At 33.2% G+C, this 19458-nt stretch overlaps 1 protein-coding gene across 1 annotated transcript in view; it reads right to left on the reverse strand.

Moving 5' to 3' along the window:
- Positions 1-19458, reverse strand: part of LOC140446314 (uncharacterized) — a 52689-nt gene that overhangs the window by 16551 nt on the left and 16680 nt on the right. The window contains exons 2-3 of the mRNA XM_072538855.1: positions 1675-2385; positions 1205-1602 (exon numbers count right to left, since the gene is read on the reverse strand). Coding sequence (XP_072394956.1) covers positions 1205-1602; positions 1675-2385 — 1109 coding nt within the window. The remainder of the gene's footprint in view (positions 1-1204; positions 1603-1674; positions 2386-19458) is intronic.

Raw genomic sequence — 19458 nt, forward strand, 5'->3', positions numbered from 1 at the left:
ATAGAGCTAAGTATATTCTTCGGTAATTTAGAGGTGGCTCGCCGGCTTCGCTCAGTATGCTTTCGGAGGGAGTTGTCCGGAAGGCTCCGAGTGCAATTCTAATACTAGCGTTGTGTATGCTGTCAAGTTTTTTAAGCAGTGTTTTTGAAGCAGATGCATATGCAATTGATCCATAATCTAATTTAGATCTAATTAGTGTTTTATATATTCTCAACAGAGTTTCCTGATCTGATCCCCAATTTCGGTTTGCCAATGTTTTCATTAGATTCAGTCTTTTATGACATGTTAAAACTGTTTGTTTTATATGTTCTTGCCAAGTAAGTTTTTGATCAAACCACATACCTAAGAACTTTGCCGTTGGTTTAAATGGTAGCATAGTGTTGTATAATTTTAATGTAGGGGGCATTGATGAAACCTTTTTGGAGAGGAGTATACCTGATGTTTTTGTTACTGAAAATTTGAATCCGGTCGTTAGAGGCCATTGTTCTAATTGGTTTAGAAAACACTGCAAAGCGTTTGTCATTGATTCGGTGTTATTTCCTTTGATATAGACAACAAGGTCATCTGCAAAAAGTCGAGCCTTTAGAGGTTTAGTAAGGTTGTTAATAATATTATTTATTGCCACTAAGAATAAAGTAGGGCTTAGGACTGATCCTTGGGGTGTTTCATTTTCTTCACTTTTCTCCTCTGAGTAAGTATTATATACTCTTACGCAAAAAGACCGGTTCTGTAAAAAGTTTTTAATAAATTTCAGGCAATTTCCACGAATATTCCATGAATGTAGTTCTTTCAGAATATTGAATTTCCAACAAGTATTGAATGCCCTTTTTAAGTCGAAAAATATTGCAATACAATGTTGTTTGGTTGCTAGCGCTTCATGAATGTCAGATTCTAGATCAAGAATATTGTAAATGCCCAAACGATTTTGTCTGAAACCGTTTTGTTCCGGAACTAAACGATTTGATAATTCTAATGTCCACGTTAATCTAAGATTTACCATTTTTTCCATCAATTTGCTCATAGAACATGTTAAGCTGATTGGTCTGTATGAGTCAGGTTCTAGGATTGATTTTTGAGGTTTTAAAAAAGGTAATATAATAGCTTTAGACCAAATTGATGAAAATTTATTATTTTGCCAAATTAAGTTGAAAAGTTGAAGAATAAATAATTTTGCTGAGTAAGGAAGATGTTTTAGAAATATTGCCGGGATATCGTCTGGGCCCGGGCTAGTATTTTTTAATTCGGATAAAGCATTTTCCAGTTCTTCAAAAGTGAAAGGTAGATCTAATGGATCATTTAAATTGTCATTTGCAAAAAGATCAGTATTTTCTATTATTATTTTCCTTTCAAGGAATGTATCATTGTAGTTACTGTTTAAAGACATTTCCATAAAAGATTCAGCTAGGGTATTAGCTATTTCTTGAGGAGAAGTTGAAATCCTATTGTCAACTTTTAATTTAGAAATCATTGGCGTGTATTTCAAACCAGAAATTTTTCTTATTTTTTTCCATACTTCGCTGACAGGAGTTGAGGTGTTTATTTCTGAAACATACTTGGACCAGGAAGCCTTCTTAGCTTGTTTTATAATAAGTTGTGTCTTAGCTTTAAGTGATTTGAACATGGTTTAATTTTCAGGTGTTTTATGTCTTTTATATTTATTAAATGCAGTTTTACCTGCTCTAATAGCTGCTCCACATTCTGAGTTCCACCAAGGTACAGGAATCTGATTATTCTTTGTCTTTTTTGATTTTCCAACGAATTGCTCAGCACTGCTTATGATAATGATATTCAAATTGTGTAAGGATTCATTAATGCTTTCATTCATTTTACAGTTAGGCATTGAGTTCTCGATATAATTTTCGAATTTCAACCAATCAGCAGTTTCAGTTTTCCATCTGGGTATGAAAACGTCATGGGTCAGAGCCATAGAGTTTTTTATTACTATAGGATGGTGGTCGCTCCCATAAGTGTATTGTAAAACTTCCCAAAATAATCGAGGTGTGAGTGCAGGGTCACAAAGACTTAGATTAATTGCTGAAGAATTTCCGGTATTTATGTTAAATCTGGTTGGAGATCCGTCATTAAGAAAATTCAATTGAAAATCTGAAATTATATTTTCGACAATTTTTCCTCTAGCATCTGAATAAGAGGAGCCCCAAATAATATTATGGCTATTAAAATCTCCCACGATGATGCGAGAGGATGGTATTTGATTGAATAACTCCTTTAAATCGTTGTACGTTACTTGACGACTGGAGGGTAAGTTAACGTTGCAAATAAAATACCTGTTTGATGATTGTATTTCCACGACTACAACTTCCAGATTTGTAGCCACTGGAAATTCTTTCGCCGATAGTGATTTTTTTACTAGTGTGGCTACACCGCCTGAAGAAAAATTATTATTTGTTATCCTGTCTTTGCGAAAACAGTCATATTGGTTGGAGTTATATTTTTTTGAGGGATTCAGATTAGTTTCCTGTAGGCATATTACATCAGGAGATTGTTCACCAATTAGATGATGGAGCATAGCAAGGCGATGGAAAAAACCATCAATATTCCACTGAAGTAGAGACTTGAATTTAATGTTGGCTTAACTGAGATGTGTCACTTTCCGCTTCCGATATCTCACTGTTAATATAATTATGGATTTTTTTCCTTATGGACGTGAATTTACGTTTTATGGATCTTTCCTTTAAATGGGGATAAACTTGACTGAGCATATGGGACAAAGCTGATAGATCTGTGGTATATTCTTTAATTGTGGTTATTGGATCTGTTGACCCCGTTATATTCATTAGGAGCATGTTAAGTTGATCAACGTTTAGAGGGAAAGGTAGAGGGTGATTTTCTATGAAGTTTTTAGCAGGGTCAAGTAAGAGAGAAAATGAGCATTCAGAAGTGCTTGCTGAACTAATTTTAGCTTTTTTAGATTTTGCTTGGACTTTAGGTGGTGAAAAAATGTTACATTCTTTTGAAGATGGATCTGCTTCAGGTGAAATAATTTCATCAAAGTTTCTTTTTGGTTGATTAATTATGTGACCGTCCTTATTTGATGCATCTACTTTGTTCGGTGTCTCCGGGATATTAGAAATAGACATTTGTTCACACTGGGAAGGGTTTGTGTCATTGGATGCTTGCAAGGATATATTTGTTGCGCTGGATACCGATGCTTCATTGTTTTGGTTGGGGTTTAGTTGAGCTAGTGGTTCGGAGCACTGTGAAGCGATGTGTCCTGGCTTCTTGCATCTAAAGAAAACTAAACTGTCTTGAGAAATGAATATTCTATATGTCGTGTTGTCAAAAACAAGAGTAAATGACTCTGGTAGTGTTAGATTGTGAGGACTGATATAGATTTGTCTTCGAAAACTAAGGATGTGATTTTATTCAGGCATAGAAGCACTTATTTTGAGGAAGGTCATACGGAAGACAGGAACTATGCCGATTTTTTGTAATTTATTGATTAGCAAATGTGCGGTATTGAAGGACATACGCCGGAGAGCACAAGTCGTTCTGCTGGTGTAACTAACCTTCTTGCTCTGACAATTTCACCTTGTATTTCTATTTGACCATGATTATTCATAAAATCGTCCACTATTTGTTTATTGGATAAATACATACATATGCGATTATAAGATAATCTAGAAGAGAAGATTATATTTTTCGGTTGAATTATATTTCCAAGTGGAAGAAGGTAGTCTTAAAGTTTGGTGTTTTCTAAGGCACTAAAGATAATTGCTTGGGACTTTAAAGGAAATTGCACTCTAGACGCTGCCGAAGAGTATAACTGTGTTTATTTGATTTTGATGGCCTTGTATTGAAGAACTGTTGTGTGATTCCATGTTTGAATTCATTTCAATAAACGTTTATGAAAAGTAAGTCCGACTCTGTACACCTGCTAAAACAGGTATGTCGGTCTTTACTAAAAGCGGTTATTTGCTGGTAAAACTGGATTTGTTTATTGACAACAATAACAAATAATTGAAATTTGCTGATTTTAATGCTAATTTAACTGGATATTATGTAAAGAGTTTATACACTTACAGTTTATTCCAATATATCACTAAGATTCACAATTTATAACTTACCTAATTCAGCTACTAAAATCTTTCGTAGTTAAAAAAAAGAAAAAAAAAGGAAAAGACAGTCAAGATTTGATTTCACGTACAGGGCGCTTGCGCATCCGCTTATACGTATTTCGGCCCAAACGGCTTTCGCAATTGCTCTGAACGTGAAATAAATATTTTCTGTCTTAGGAATCAACTCTAACATGGCTTCGTATAGACGCAATGTAGCGACATCTGATAATAAAATCATAGACTAATTTTCAAAACCAAATTTAAGAATTCCGCTTTAATCTGTGCCTTCTAAGAATTACAAGGCAAAACAGACGTTGATAAGGATGTTAAGAGAGACATGGGGAATCTAAAAATTGCATTTCACAACATATCTCATCAACTAAGCAAAATTCTTAGCGAAATGGTTTCTAGTACTCGTACAGAGTATATCGAAATAAAAAGGAAAAGACAGTCAAGACTTGATTTCACGTACAGGGCGCTTGCGCATCTGCTTATACATATTTCGGCCCAATAGGCCTCATCAGAAGCTTTCGCAATCGCTCTGAACGTGAAATAAATCTTTTCTGTCTTAGGAAGCAACTCTAACATGGCTTCGTATAGACGCAATGTAGCGACATCTGATAATAAAATCGTAGACTAATTTTCGTACTTCTTCATCCTTTTCACACTTAAGACGTTGATTACGTTTTTCACAATAGCCACATAATATCTGTACGGAGCGTACCAAATACAAGATTGAATTTAGTGGTAAATATTTTGTAGTATAAGTGATATTTACAAGACTTAGCTTTTGCGTTTTCTCTATTTACCTCCAGAAATAACTTCCATATTACTCTTACAGAAAGTTGTAAAGGAAAATATTTCCGGTTAAATGTCCGAAACAAAGAGAAAATAAACGTTAATCACTGTAACATACTTATGAAAAGACAAAAAAGTAATTAGTAACTATTTAACCTACATAATTATTAATTGATTGAGTAGCAAAACTTTTAATAATGTCAGTAAAAACTTACTTTCTTTCTTCCATAATATTTTGAACTGCACTTGAAACTCAAGATATGTTGACGAATTAAATCCTTTATGTTGTAAGTACGAATATTAGTGCGTTTGCCTCCTCTTCTTTCTTATCTGGAAGAATTATTTCGGAAGTAATTCGCAGCAAGATGATGAACACGTTTGGTCGATATTCTGAGAATGCTACAGAAACTGGCAGAGCACACGTTTATATTTTTACCGTCTTCTTTTTGAACAAAGTAGGATATTGAAAATTCTTTATTTCTTTTACTTAATGTTCCTGTAAAACGTTTTGTTTTTTGTACTTGTACGACACTGGTATCTAATAAATGAGTCTTTTTCTGCTTTACTTTCAAGACCGTAAGAGATTGTATAAAAACGCTAACAGTCTCTAGAAGTAATCAAATTAGCTTGACAACGTCCACCATAATATCTACAAGCTACCCGTGGCGATGAGCCATAACTGGCGTATTTATGTCTTTTATCTATATTTTTCGCCCACTGTGCAGGTGTTCGTGATCTTTTTCTCGCGGTACAAACCGTGTCACACAAATAAATACCAAAAACAATGCACGTTTGTAACACAGATGCTTGACCCTTACTGTACGCATCAACTAAACGCAAACGAGTAAACAGCCATGATGAGTTACGTGACTTCTATGCGCTAAGCTGTTTTCAATTAAATAAAAACCTCAAAAATCGAAATTTTGGATTTAAGACACTTTGGAAATAAGCTCTTCAATTATATGTAAAGAAATTGAGAGCCACATTCAAACCAATCAGCCGAGCGATCTATTTACTCTTTGAAATTTCAATCATATGCAGATTGTGATTTTTAACATTAATACATAATTAAAAAAATCCATAAAAATAAAGAAGAACAGACAGAAGTTACAGACTTAGGCAAATTACATAAAAGATTTGTTTACGAATTATCGTTATATTTCTACGAACACTCTTGATCTGAATAGACCAAAAATATTGAAAAGTGAGGTGATAAAAGCTATAGATCAAACGAAAGATGGGAAAGCAACAGGATGCGATGAAATACCAGTCGAATTTTTAAAAGTTTTTAACGAGAACAACCTGAATGTAGTATTAGAACTGTTTAATAAGATATACGATACTGGTCAAATTCCGTCGGACTGGTTAAAATCTACATTTGTGCCCCTTCCCAAGAAATCGAATTCTAAGACGTGTAGTGAATATCGCCTTATAAGTTTAATGAGTCACACCCTTAAAGTATTCTTGAGTATTATCCATTCCAGAATAAGAGCCAAATTAGATCACAGCATAAGTAAAACACAGTTCGGTTTTAGATGCGATTTTGGAACTCGAGTGCCGCTCTTTGCAATACAAGTCTTGATTCAAAATTGTCTGGATTAACAGAAAGATGTTTACGCCCGTTTTATCGACTATGAAAAAGCATTCGATACTATCAAACATGACAAACTCATAGAACTATTACATCTTACAGTACTTGACACTAAGGACATCCAGATTATAAAAAAAATCTATATTGGAATCAAACAGCCCACATGAAGAATGGACATATTGTGAGTGAAAACATCATTTCAAGAAGGGTTAGACAGGGTTGTATTTTTTCGCCACTGCTTTTCAACCTGTACACGGAACAAATATTTCTAGAGGCACTGGAAAAGTACAACGAGGGCATCAAGATTAATGGCGTACCAATAAGTAATTTTCGACATGCAGATGATACTGTTATACTGGCCGATAACATCGAAGATTTACAGATGATGCTAAATAGAGTAAATACAACTGGCAACCAATTTGGACTGAAGATCAATAGAAAGAAAACTAAATTTATGGTGATCAGTAAAAAGAACATTCAATATATCGACCTGAATATTGAAGCCGAACGTATTAAAAGAGTACACCGATGTAAATATCTGGGATATACAGTAAATGATAAGTGGGACCCAGACGTAGAGATTAAGATCCGAATTGAAATAGCAAGATCCAAATTCATCAAAATAAGAAAGCTCTTAAGCAACCGCCACCTAAGCCTTAACCTTCGATGGCGCGCCACGAAATGCTACGTACTCTCTTAACAGCAGCAACTATAAAGAAGTTAGCGGCTCTAGAAATGTGGCTGTATCGACGCATACTGAGAATACCTTGGACAGGCAGAGTGACCAACACAGAGGTATTAAGACTAATGGGTAAAAAAGTGGAATTGTTAACAACTGTTAAAAGGAGGAAAGCGTCATACCTGGGCCATGTGTTCCGTAATGATAAGTACAGTCTACTACAGCTTATCGTGGAAGGCAAGATTGAAGGTAGAAGAGGTTTGGGCAGAAAGAAGAAATCCTAGCTGAAAAACTTGAGAGAATGGTTTCAAATACCAGAAGCTGCGAATATAATACATGCGGCACAAAACAGAGAACCCTATCGTTTGATGGTCGCCAACCTTCGGTAGAAGACGGCACATAAAGAAGAAGAAAAAAATCCATACAAAAAAAGAAATTATTTACATTTTATATTGTTAAAACATTTTTGGCTGTCAAAATTAAAGAATATTAAGATATTAAACGTGTATTCGGTTTATACTGTTGAGTTTTATTAAAGTAGTACAATCGATTATGAAGTTATTTCTCATTTATTATTTAAATGTAATCTTAAACCGAATAATTCGGTACAAGCTCTTGCCCAAGAATTCTGACACAGCTGACATTCTTTATAATTAATTCTTTAAAATTAGAGCACTGGTTAAGTTTAGTAATTTAGAGTAATTGTTGATTAGTCAAACTTTCTTAAATAAGAAATATAATTTTCATAATTAGTTAGAAGTTGTTTAAATGAATAAAATATTAATATTTTAATAATAAATCAACTCCAGTAAAATCACTTTTTTGGGAAAAATATTATTTATTATGAAATATCTTATTATATGTTTATTTATGTTTATATTTCTAAATATTGATTACTTGATTAGTTAGAAAAATTTTAAATGGGACACTTGAATGCAGCCAAGATTCAAGAGCAAATAAAAAAGCTTTCAATAGACCGAAGCATCACAAAGTTAACGAAAAAATAGCGGAATACAGAAAAGAATCCTGGAAAAAAATTATCTCGGTTTTAAAGACTTCTACAACCATAAGTACAGTTTGGAAAAATTTAAGGCAAATCTCTGGCAAAATTTAACCATGTAATATCCCTTTCTAGCAAAAAATAACAAAATCATCAGTGATAGAAAAGAAATTGTAGATATGTCAGCAAACCAATAAGAATCAAATTTCAGCAATAAAAATTACACAACGATTTTAAAATACATTAAAATAACGCAGAAGATAACATACTGAAAACGATGGACACGTGAATCACCTTAACGTTTCCTTTTCCTTAATGGAGCTCGCTAAAGTTTTAAACTCTTACAAAGATACAAACCCCGGACCAGATAATATCCCTTTAATATTTCTACTACATCGTTCATACAATGGGGAAAGTTGTTTTCCGATTGTCTGTGAGTAGTTTTTTATTTATTTTTTTTAACCTATTCTCTATCCTTCCATTGTTGGATATAGGTCTCCCCCAGTTCTCTCCATCTTTCCCTATCTTGAGCTGTTCTCTGCCATGTGGGACCTTCTTGTTTCCTGATGTCATCTTTCCACCTCATCTGTGGTCTGCCTCTTGATCTCTTTGCATTGTATGGACGCCACATTCCGATGACATTGTTCCATCGTCCGTCTTGGAGACGTTCATTGTGTCCAGCCCATTTCCATTTCAGTTTTGCTGCTTGTTCTATCGCGTCTACTGTCTTTGTTCTGGTTCTGATCCACTGGTTACGTTTTCTATCTTTAAGTGAGATACCCAACATTTGTCTCTCCATCGCTCTTTGTGCCTTCCTTATCCTATCCAAATTGGCCTGTGTAAATGTCCATGTCTGTGCTTCGTAGGTGAGCACCGGTATTGTATAGGAGTTATATACCTTGTTTCGTAAGTATAGAGGGATTGTTTGATTTTTTAGAACGTAAGAAAGTTTGCCGAACGCTGCCCATCCCATTCTTACTCGTCTCGATATTTCGGCTGTTTGATTTTCTCTGTTAGCTCTGATTGCTTGTCCTGGATAGATATACTCATTTACCTGTTCTATTTTTTCTGTTTGTATTTTTATTGCCTCTTGGTCTTTCGTGTTTGTCATTACTTTTGTTTTGTTGAAGTTAATTTTTAGGCCTTTTTGCAGTGATTTTTCATACAGCATTAATTCTAGTTCTTGTCGTTCCGAGGAGATCAGGAGTATATCATCCGCATATCTAAGGTGATTTAGGTACTTTTCGTTAATACATATTCCTCTGTTTTCCCAATATGTTGATTTTATTATATCTTTGAGGGTCAAGGTAAACAGTTTAGGTGAAATTATATCGCCTTGTCGGACTCCTCGTTTAACTTTTATATTATCCGTTATTAATTTGTCGTCCAGAATTACGGTCATGGTTGCGTTTTGGTAAATATAATGTATAAATTGTCGGTATCTTGAATCTATGCTACTATTCACCAGAGCTTCTTCCACCGCCCAGTGTTTAATGCTATCGAAAGCCTTTTCATATTGTTCGAATGCTAAGTACAGCGGAAGGTTGTATTCATTGGTTTTCTCGATTAAAATTTTAAGCGCATGTAGTTTTTAATTACAACTGTTCAAAACTATCAACTTCTAATGTATATACCTTACTAGATATTTTGAGATTTTTTGACATCTCGATTATCCTGGATTTCTCTAATAATTCTTTTTTTTATCCTGTTTTGATCTGAAATAAATTTTACGAAATTTGTATATATATATATATATATATATATATATTATTCTCTGAATCTACAATCCAGGATAATAAATACCATCAACACATAGGATACAGGCAGACAGGCTGGTGTCAGCGTCGAGCCGTTAATTTAAATATTCATATACATAATCGATTAAAGGTCAACCAAAACTAAATACAGGAAGATGGCGGAAATTCTCTTTTCCTTTTTGTTCCAGCTTCAGTTACAATAATTATTTAAATATTTTCCTTAAGCATACTAGCGCTACATGGCCGAGCCTACATTTTCTTTTTCTTTCTTTCTTACCTTTCGCATCTGTTCTTATTTTTCGGTTTTATATAATTAAATTATTTTATTGTTTATTATTTTTTGCAAAATTTTAAAGTCTCTTTATAACTATTATAGTAATTTAGACAGTTGGTTGCGTCTATCCGGGGTAATTGGTTGGCTATTTTTTGAACGACTTGAGATTTTCTTAAATTTTTTCTTAACGAGAACTGGGTGAACAGTTTATTGTATGGACGTCGATAAACATAATTTTTAATATCTAATTAAATATGACTAATAGGTAAACCATTTATGGAGTAAAAATTTTATTAATTTAGTTCAGTTATCTACGTTATCTCTAATATAGTTTTATATTCTTGTTGAAAAACGCAGTTTTATTTGTTTCTGAGGTGATAGAAAAAAATATAGACATCGAAATATAGGCGTTACATTTAATTGCTTTTATAATAAATCATTACTTTAAAAAAAAAAGAGCGTTAATCATCGTCAAATCCTTCCATTCCTCATGGAATGTTTGCTGCTCGTACTTCGAGCTCCAGATTTGCTTATTGCTCCTTACGCATTCTTCTTGTGTATTGTCAGAGTTTGTTGTATGAGTGGGCTTTCGATACAAGTTTTTTTCACTCATTTCAATATGTGCATAGTTTCTTCCAGTTTCTCACTTTTTGCATTTGGATATTTCTCATGACCTGGTCCTCCCACCTCTCTCTGGGTCTTTGCACTGGTCTTTCAGTTTCTGGCTTTCATCTGGTGACCTTCTTAATCAATCAGTCGTTTTTATTTACTTCAATATGTCTGAGCCATCTTAATATCTCCGCTTTAATAAATCTAACTATATCCTCTCCCTTCATTATGTTTTTTTAGTTTTTAGTTTATTTTTCTTTTTATTTCTCCATTTTCCATTCTTACTGATCCTATAATTTTTCTAAGGATTTTTGTGACAAATACTCTTATTTTTGTTTACCGTTATCTGTGAGTCACATTGTCTCAGCTGCGCATGTAACTACTGGTCTGATTGCAACTCTGTATATTTAAAAATTTGTATTTTTAGATAAGTTCTTGTCCTTCGTTAGCCTATGTTATCTCCAGTATGTTCTGTTGCTGCTAGTATTCGCCCCCTTACTTTGCCACTTTTGTTTTTTGTGCTATTTACAAATACCCCCAAATATTTAAATTGTTAAACCCTTTCAAAAGTGTAGTTTTCTATCTCGATTTCTCGAACAAAGTAGATATTTTGTTTTTTCTTCGTTAATTTATAGACTCATTTTCCGTACTTCATTTGCCAGGATTATTACTGCTTTTTTTAATCTTTCCTTGTCTCTGACCATAAGAACTATGCCATCTGCATATGCTTATATTTGTGGTGGAAAGTGGGCCACTGCTATGTTGAATAGTGTAATTGACAGGAAATCGTCTTTTCGCACTCCAATTTCTATTGCAATTGAGTTTGTGCTACCTTCTGTAGTTATTTTAGCTCGAGATCCATATAATCATTTTTGTTATTCTGATTATCTTTGACGGTATATCTTGATTTTATATTTCATTATAATTAGTTTCTTTAAATTTAGTCAAAGGCTTGTCTGACGTCTACGAAGAGGGTGTAGAGTTCTATGTTGTATTCGTGGCATTTTTCGATTGTTTTTTGCCTTCTCTAAATACTTGTTGGTAGTCCTTCAATTTTTTTCTGTAAATTGAGTGAGTTGTTATTGTCTGATGAAAGCTGTTAGAATTTTGCACGTTGTACTCAGTAGTGATATTACTCTATAGTTGTTACAGTTTTTTACTTCCTCTTTCTTAAATATTAGGTTGTAGATGCTTAATAACATTTTTTCTCCATTTTCAATTAGCTCGTTTGGAATTTCATTTAGGTCCAGTGTTTTCTTTTCTGTTTCATTTTATCAATTACGTGTAAATATTCATCATATTTCGATATCCTCTGTCTTCCACTGGGCAATCTTCCTCTTTAGGGCTTTCTTTGCATCCCATGTTTCCCATGATCTATTGTCAATAATAACCATTCATCTTTATTTTCTTTGCCAAGTTTCTAGGTATTGAAAGAGTTTAGCGCTGTCGTTACTATTCTCTTCTAGGTTTTTTAACAACTCTTTCATTCACACCTTTTTTTGTTTTTGCAACTTTAGTCCTCTACTTTTTTTTGTGTTATTTCGATGATCTTTGTCTTTAATTGATATCCATTTATTTATTTCCTGCTTGTTTTTTTCTTTTTCATTTTGATTTCGCATTCTGTATGGAACCATTCCTTCCTCTGTCGCAGCACCTGTATAACTGAATTTAGAATGAATTATTTTTAAAATCAAAAGAATGGTAATTTTCTAGAGAGAGCATGCTTGGCTAGGGTTGTTGTGTTTAATCCATTGGTCTGTACACTATGTTTGTGTGCAACTACTCTTCTATGTAGGTATTGGTATGTTTGCCCAATCTATGTTTTTTTTTATTTATTTACGCTGTAACCACCAGGGTTATTAGCGACCTAAATATATAATACAGGTAAAGTTATAAAAAATTACAATAATTGATACAGTCCTGAGTCTTTAAGATAACTTATTGTGTTTTTAATGTTCATGTTTTTTTCTAGGGCTTCCTTTATATTATTTGGTGTGTGCTTCTTTCTTGCTGCTTCATATGTTTTGCACTGAGTTAGTATATGCTTCACGGTGAGTGTTACTTGACAATTTTCACACATTGGCGGCACAGTTCGCGTAAAGAGGTGTTTATGTGCAAAGTTACTGTGTCCTAGTCGCAAACGTGTTATTCTCACTTGGTCCGTCCTGTCTATTCGCTGTGGGTTGGAACCATGGTTTCACTAATTGTTTGATTTCCTTGAGTTTATTTTGTGATGCACTCCACTTATTTTGCCACGCACTTAACACTTTATGTTTTATTTCTAACTTAAAGTCATCTGAAGAAACCTCATTAATAAGAATGGAGTCCTGGCTGAAGGATGCTAAGCGTGCTAGTTCATGTGCTTCTTCATTTCCTTGTATACCTGAATGGGATGGAACAAACATGAAGTCAACAGTGATCTTATTATTATTTAGAATCTCTATTTCTGATTTGATATGTGAGGCAATTGGATTATTGGTATATAAACGTTTGATAGTGTGAAGTGAGCTTAGTGAATCGGTTATTATGAGAGACGGGGACCGTTTTGACTCTTTTATGTGGATAAGTGCTTGTAATATTGCAAACAACTCCGCAGTATATGACGAAGTAATGGGCTTGAATTTAAATTTTAAGGATGTATTGGGTGTAAGGATGGCTGCACCAACACCGTTTGAAGATTTGGATGCGTCAGTGTATATCTTATAGTGATTTTTATAAGTTTCCATTTCTGTTAAGAATGATTGTTTGATCAGGTCTGTTTGTTTATATATACTCTCACATAGTCTCACGTTTTTTATATATACTAAGGTTAGTATTAATCTTGGGAATCGGTATTAACCAAGGTGGAGAAGTTAGGAAATTTTTTGGGAGAATTTCAGGAAATTTAAGATGTAGGTCATGAAGGTTTCTTCTAACTCTTTCGTAAAATGGTGGATCTAGTCTTGTTGTAGAGAAAGTGTCTTGAAATCAATCTGTGAACGTATTGGTATAAGTAGGGTGTTCTTTATTACTAGCTATTTTAGAGGCATATGAGAGAGAAAGGTATTTGCATCGTAAACTTAGTGGTGGTTCTCCTGTTAAGCATTGTAAACTTTCAACTGGTGTCGTTTGAAACGCACCTGTAGCTATTCGTAGAGCTGTGTTTTGAACAGTTTCTAATGTTTTCAATACTGATATTTTACTTGATGAATAAACTATCGCACCATAGTCGAGTTTGGATCTAATTAAAGATTTATATACATGTAATAGTGTATTTTGATCTGCTCCCCAGTTTTTGCTGGAAATAGTTTTCATAAAATTTAGTCCTGCTTGGCATGAATTTTTAAGTTCTTCTGTATGTTTTTCCAGGTGAGCTTTTGGTCGAAAACCATACCTAAAAATCTGATATTATTTGTGAAACTAAGGGTTTGATTATATAGCTTTAGATGTGGAGTTAGAGTGTTATTTTTTCGTGTGAATTAAATACATTTAGTTTTTGTTGGTGAAAATTGTAATCCGATAATCCTAGACCATGATTCTAACTGATTAATTGTTTGTTGTAAATGTTTTTGAATAGATGTAGAGTTTTTTCCTTTGGCAAATAAAACTAAGTCATCAGCGTATAATCTTCCTTTAACAATCGGTGAGCATTGTTGAAGTATGTCATTTATGGCTATTAGAAAAAGGGTTGAGCTTATAACTGATCCTTGTGGTACTCCGTTCTTTTGAATTTTTTTTATCTGAGTTAACGTTGTCTGATCGAACTATGAAGCTGCGAGAATGAAGAAAATTGGAAATAAATTTTAACATATTGCCTCTGATATTTCAATTATGCAATTTTGATATGATATTGTATCGCCAGACAGTATCATAAGCTTTATTAATATAAAAAAAAACTGCGATACAATCTTGCTTATTTGCAAATGCTTCATGTATTTCTGACTATAAGTCTATTAGGTTATCTATAGTGGATCTATTTTGCCTAAATCCGCTTTGTTGTGGAATAAGGATTTTTTGTTGTTCTAAATACCATCTTAGCCTTTTATTTACCATTTTCTCTAACACTTTACATATAATATTGGTTAAAGATATTGGTCGATATGACTCAGGTGATGTCCGGGATTTCTTAGGTTTAAGAAGTGGTAGTATTATTGCTTCGGACCAAGTTGATGGGAAAACCTGGTTACTTCAGATAAAATTATAAAGGTCTAGTAATAAATTTTTTCCATTGTCTGGTAGATGTAGTAGAAATGTCAAGGGGATACCGTCTGGTCCTGGGCTTGAATCTTTGGAAGAGTTTAAGGCTTCAGCAAGTTCTATGAAGGAACCCAATCTATGTTGAATTACAGTCTTTACAATTTATTTTATAAATTACATTTGATTAATGATCATCATTAACCTTGGGTTTAAATTTAAAAAAATATTTTTTAGATGTTTTTGATGATTTATATCCAATATTTATATCATACTTTGCCAACATTTTTGACATTTGTTTAGAAAATCCATTAATGTCTGGTAAGGATATATAGGGAGTTTGTGTGGTCACCTGTTACAAGCAAGTAGGTTTAAAAGTGCTCTCTCGGAAAAATTGTGAATTTGGGTATGTACACTTTATATTTAAATTAAAAATCTGGCAGACGCTATACCTATAGATGCAAAGAAGAGTTGGAGACGAAGGCGGTTCAGAAATATAATTCAATTCACATAATTAGGAGAAAAGTTTAAAATTCTTAAATTACTGTTTAAAGTTAAAGTAAAAGTTTTTAGTATTATCAACTTTAACATATTAACTTTTATATTGTAAGTAACGTTTTTGTGCCAAACAGTAATTACGGTTCGCTACAATAAAGGTGACCACACACTAAAATCGACGGCAAAGTGGCGTTGGTGAATAAATAAATATCGTTTTTAATTTTCGTAAGAATGGACAGCGACGAAAACTCTACAGATGAAAGAAGAAAGAAAAGAAGAAAATATAGATTTTTTTGTAAACAGCAAAAAAACACCAAGAACTCCTACAAAACGCCAAACAACTGAATCTTAGAAATTAGACCAGTTATTAATAATGATGAAAATAATGAACACAACTCAAAAAGATATGAAGCAAGAACAGAAAGAAATAAAAACTGAAATAGGTAAAATTAAAGACCAACAAAACAAAACAAACGAAGCTCTACTAAAACTGACAGTAGAAAATTAACAATTAAAAAAGAAAATCTCGATAAGAAAAGAGAATTCAGAAATAAGGAGAGAGTTACAAGAAATGAAAAAAGCAGTCGAAATAATTGAAAAAAATATAAGAAAAAACAACATTGTAATGAATGGTCTAAAAATGGATACAAATGAACCAAGCAGTCTAAGAGAAAGAATAAAAGGACTTTTTAATAAACATCTTCACATTGATATTACACCTAAAACAGTAAAAAAAAATAGGGGAGAATACATGCGTAATAGAACTAAGAAATAAAGAGGAAAAACGCGAGATCATAGCAAAAAAATATAAACTAAAAAACGTCGTAGAAGAGAAAGTATTCATCAATGATGACTTGACTAGAGAAGAGAAAGAAAAGCAGAAACACCTAAGAAATTTTGCAAAAAACGAAAAAGAGAAAGGCAAGGACGTCAAAATTGGTTACAACAAGGTGTTAGTAAACCAAGAAGAATGGAGATGGAACAATATAAAAAAGGAACTGGAAAAACATCCAAAAAACTAGAAAACTACACCCACAAGAGGAATATTAATAACGACCAAAGCAACGAAAAGGATCTGACAATGACGACCAGGGCGACGAATAGAAATAACGATAGGAGAAAGCACGATGCAAAGGTAAACAAGGATGAAAATAGGAAGAAGATGAAAGATATACCGCAGAAAAAAGGAGAAATAAAAATGGGGACATGGAACGTAAGAAGCATCAATGGAAAAGAGGTAGAACTTGTAGAGGAAATGATCAGACAAAAAATAGAATTATTAGGAATAATGAAAACGAAAATGAAAGGAAGAGGTTTTAAGAAGATACACAAACGATATTGGTTATTTTGGGTAGGAGCTGATGCAAAGGTGAGAGCAAAAGAAGGCGTAGGGATAATATTTGCACCGAATAGACTACAATACGTTATAGAAGAAACATATGGTAACCAGAGAATATTATCGCTGTAAATGAAACTGATAGAAAAGGAAATAGGGACAATAATAACAGCCTATGGAGTAAATGAAGATGCAAAAAAAATCGGTTGCCTGTAAAGTCGGTTTTACGGGCGAAGATTTTACGTGACAACGTCTTTTTCTCGGTAGAATATTTATTGATATGAATATTATTAAATTGCACAATAGGAACAAGGAATTGAATGAAAATAAAAATTGCATTACCGATTTATTAGGTATTTTATATATTATTTATATTTTATATATTATATTTTTATATATTATTTTATATATTATTTATTTTATATTATATTATTGATCTTATTATTTTCTACAAAATTTATTTAAAAATTTTTTCGATATATCAATTAGTTGCGGAGATATCGATCATTGAAGTTATTGTTTGCTACCAGTATTTTATATATTTATTTTTTTCAGTTATAAAAAATTACTATTTCCAATTGTGTCTACCAAGTATGGTCACATGTATTTGCCTACATATTAAATAATAATAAGTACAGATAATGTTATGTGACGTTCACTTCTGATTATATATATTTTAATATTTTTAATTTTAAAGAATCAATTTGAAAATCAAAACACTTATTCAGATCGAAGGTTCAAATTTTTGCTAAATAAATTTGAAATTAATTAAAATTTGTAAATGTAAATGGTAAAGTTGAAAATTAAAACATTTACTAAAATTGGAATTTGAAATTCTTGCTAAACACAGTTAAATTCTAACTCCGCGCGTGGTGATTGGTCGGTTTAGTTCGTTTGTTTGGTCGCCCTGTTTTGACAGGTTAGAAGTTATAATTTGTTATTTTAAATGTTTGACTAGCAATACGCGCTGTTTCTTCTCAATCGACTGAATTACGATTGATTGCAGAGTGATTTAAACTAATAATTTACTTAACACTATCAACATTTGTCAATAGTATGACATAACCTATAAACTCAGTTTCTCAACTTTTGTGTCAATCTAACAATTAATCAATCAATCATAGTTTACGATAATGAAATATTAGTGTACAATTATTTACCTTTATTGTTGTAGTTGTTGTAAATGACGAATCTAAGCACTCCACATTTTCACTACAGACACAGCTGACGATACTTTCAACGATTTTCAACTTTAGCGATTCAACGCGCCTAATTCTCTAGTGCCGCGCGCAGCGAACCGATCATGTTTGAGTGGGAGAGAGACGCAAGGCATTCGCCGGTCCGGCGGGCCTCTCTCTCGTTCGGCGACTCACTGTAACAGACGTGAGCGGGCGTTACACTTTTTCTTAAATGACTCCGAGCCACAACCTAATTTAAGACGTTGTCACGTCAAAAAGGAAGAGAAGAGAAGGACTGGAAGAAAGACATTATACTACCAATACATAAAAAGGGGGACAAGAGAAACTGTAATAATTACCGAGGTATTACTATATCAAGTATTCCTGAGAAGGTATTCGCAAGAATAATAGAAACGAGAATAAAAACCCAAATAGAACCAACTATGGAAGATACACAATGTGGATTCAGGAAGGACAGAAGCACGCAAGACCACATAGTCACAATAAGACAAGTAAGTGAGAAAGTAATCAATAAAAATAGAGAAATACATATATGCTTTATTGATCTGGAAAAGGCGTTTGACATAATACAAAGAAAGGACGTATGGAGGCCATTAAAGAAAAGAGCAGTTGACAGGATAACAATTGATGTAATAAAGGATACGTACAATAATAATACAAATACGGTGAGAACCAACAACGAGGAATCCGAAGAATTTACTACAAGTCAAGGCGTCAAACAGGGATGCACGTTGAGCCCACTGCTGTTCTCAGTGGTACTGGATGAATCAATAAAGAAAGCAAAGAGAAGAATGAGAAAACTAACATTAGGATACTGGCAAATGAAATAGACTCAACTATCAGAGCTTCTATTTGCAGACGACATGGTTTTGATTCTCAGAAAATAGAGAAGACCTACAGAACAACCTTGAAATCCTAAAAGAAGAACTGTTAAACATAAATATGAAAATAAATACAGAAAAAACAAAAACAATGATAACTTCAGATAAGAGAAAGACACACGCAATACAATTAAACGGAAAACAACTAGAACAAGCGAAACATTTTAAATACCTAGGAGTAATAATTGAATCAAACGTTAAACAAGACATGGAAATAAATGAGAGAATGGGACGAACAGGAAGCTTATTTAACACTATGAAAACAACATTTTTGGGGAAAAAAGAAATACCGGAGAAGGTAAAAACGGCAGTCGTTAAATCAGTAGTTAGACCTACAATCATGTATAATAGCGAGTCATGGACATTGACTGGGAGACAAAAATCTCGAGTCAATGCTATGGAAATGAGGTTCCTGTGGAAAATAGCAAACAAAAAGAGGACAGACAAAATACGCAACGAAACAATCAGACAAAACCTAAAACTAGAACCAATAAACAAAAAAATATTAGAGGGACAACTAAGGTGGTTCGGGCACGTGTGTAGAATGTCGAATGAAATATTAACAAAACGAGTGTTTGAAACGAGAG

Source organism: Diabrotica undecimpunctata, chromosome 7 (assembly GCF_040954645.1).
Source record: "Diabrotica undecimpunctata isolate CICGRU chromosome 7, icDiaUnde3, whole genome shotgun sequence".
In the NCBI taxonomy this organism is placed as follows: domain Eukaryota; kingdom Metazoa; phylum Arthropoda; class Insecta; order Coleoptera; family Chrysomelidae; genus Diabrotica; species Diabrotica undecimpunctata.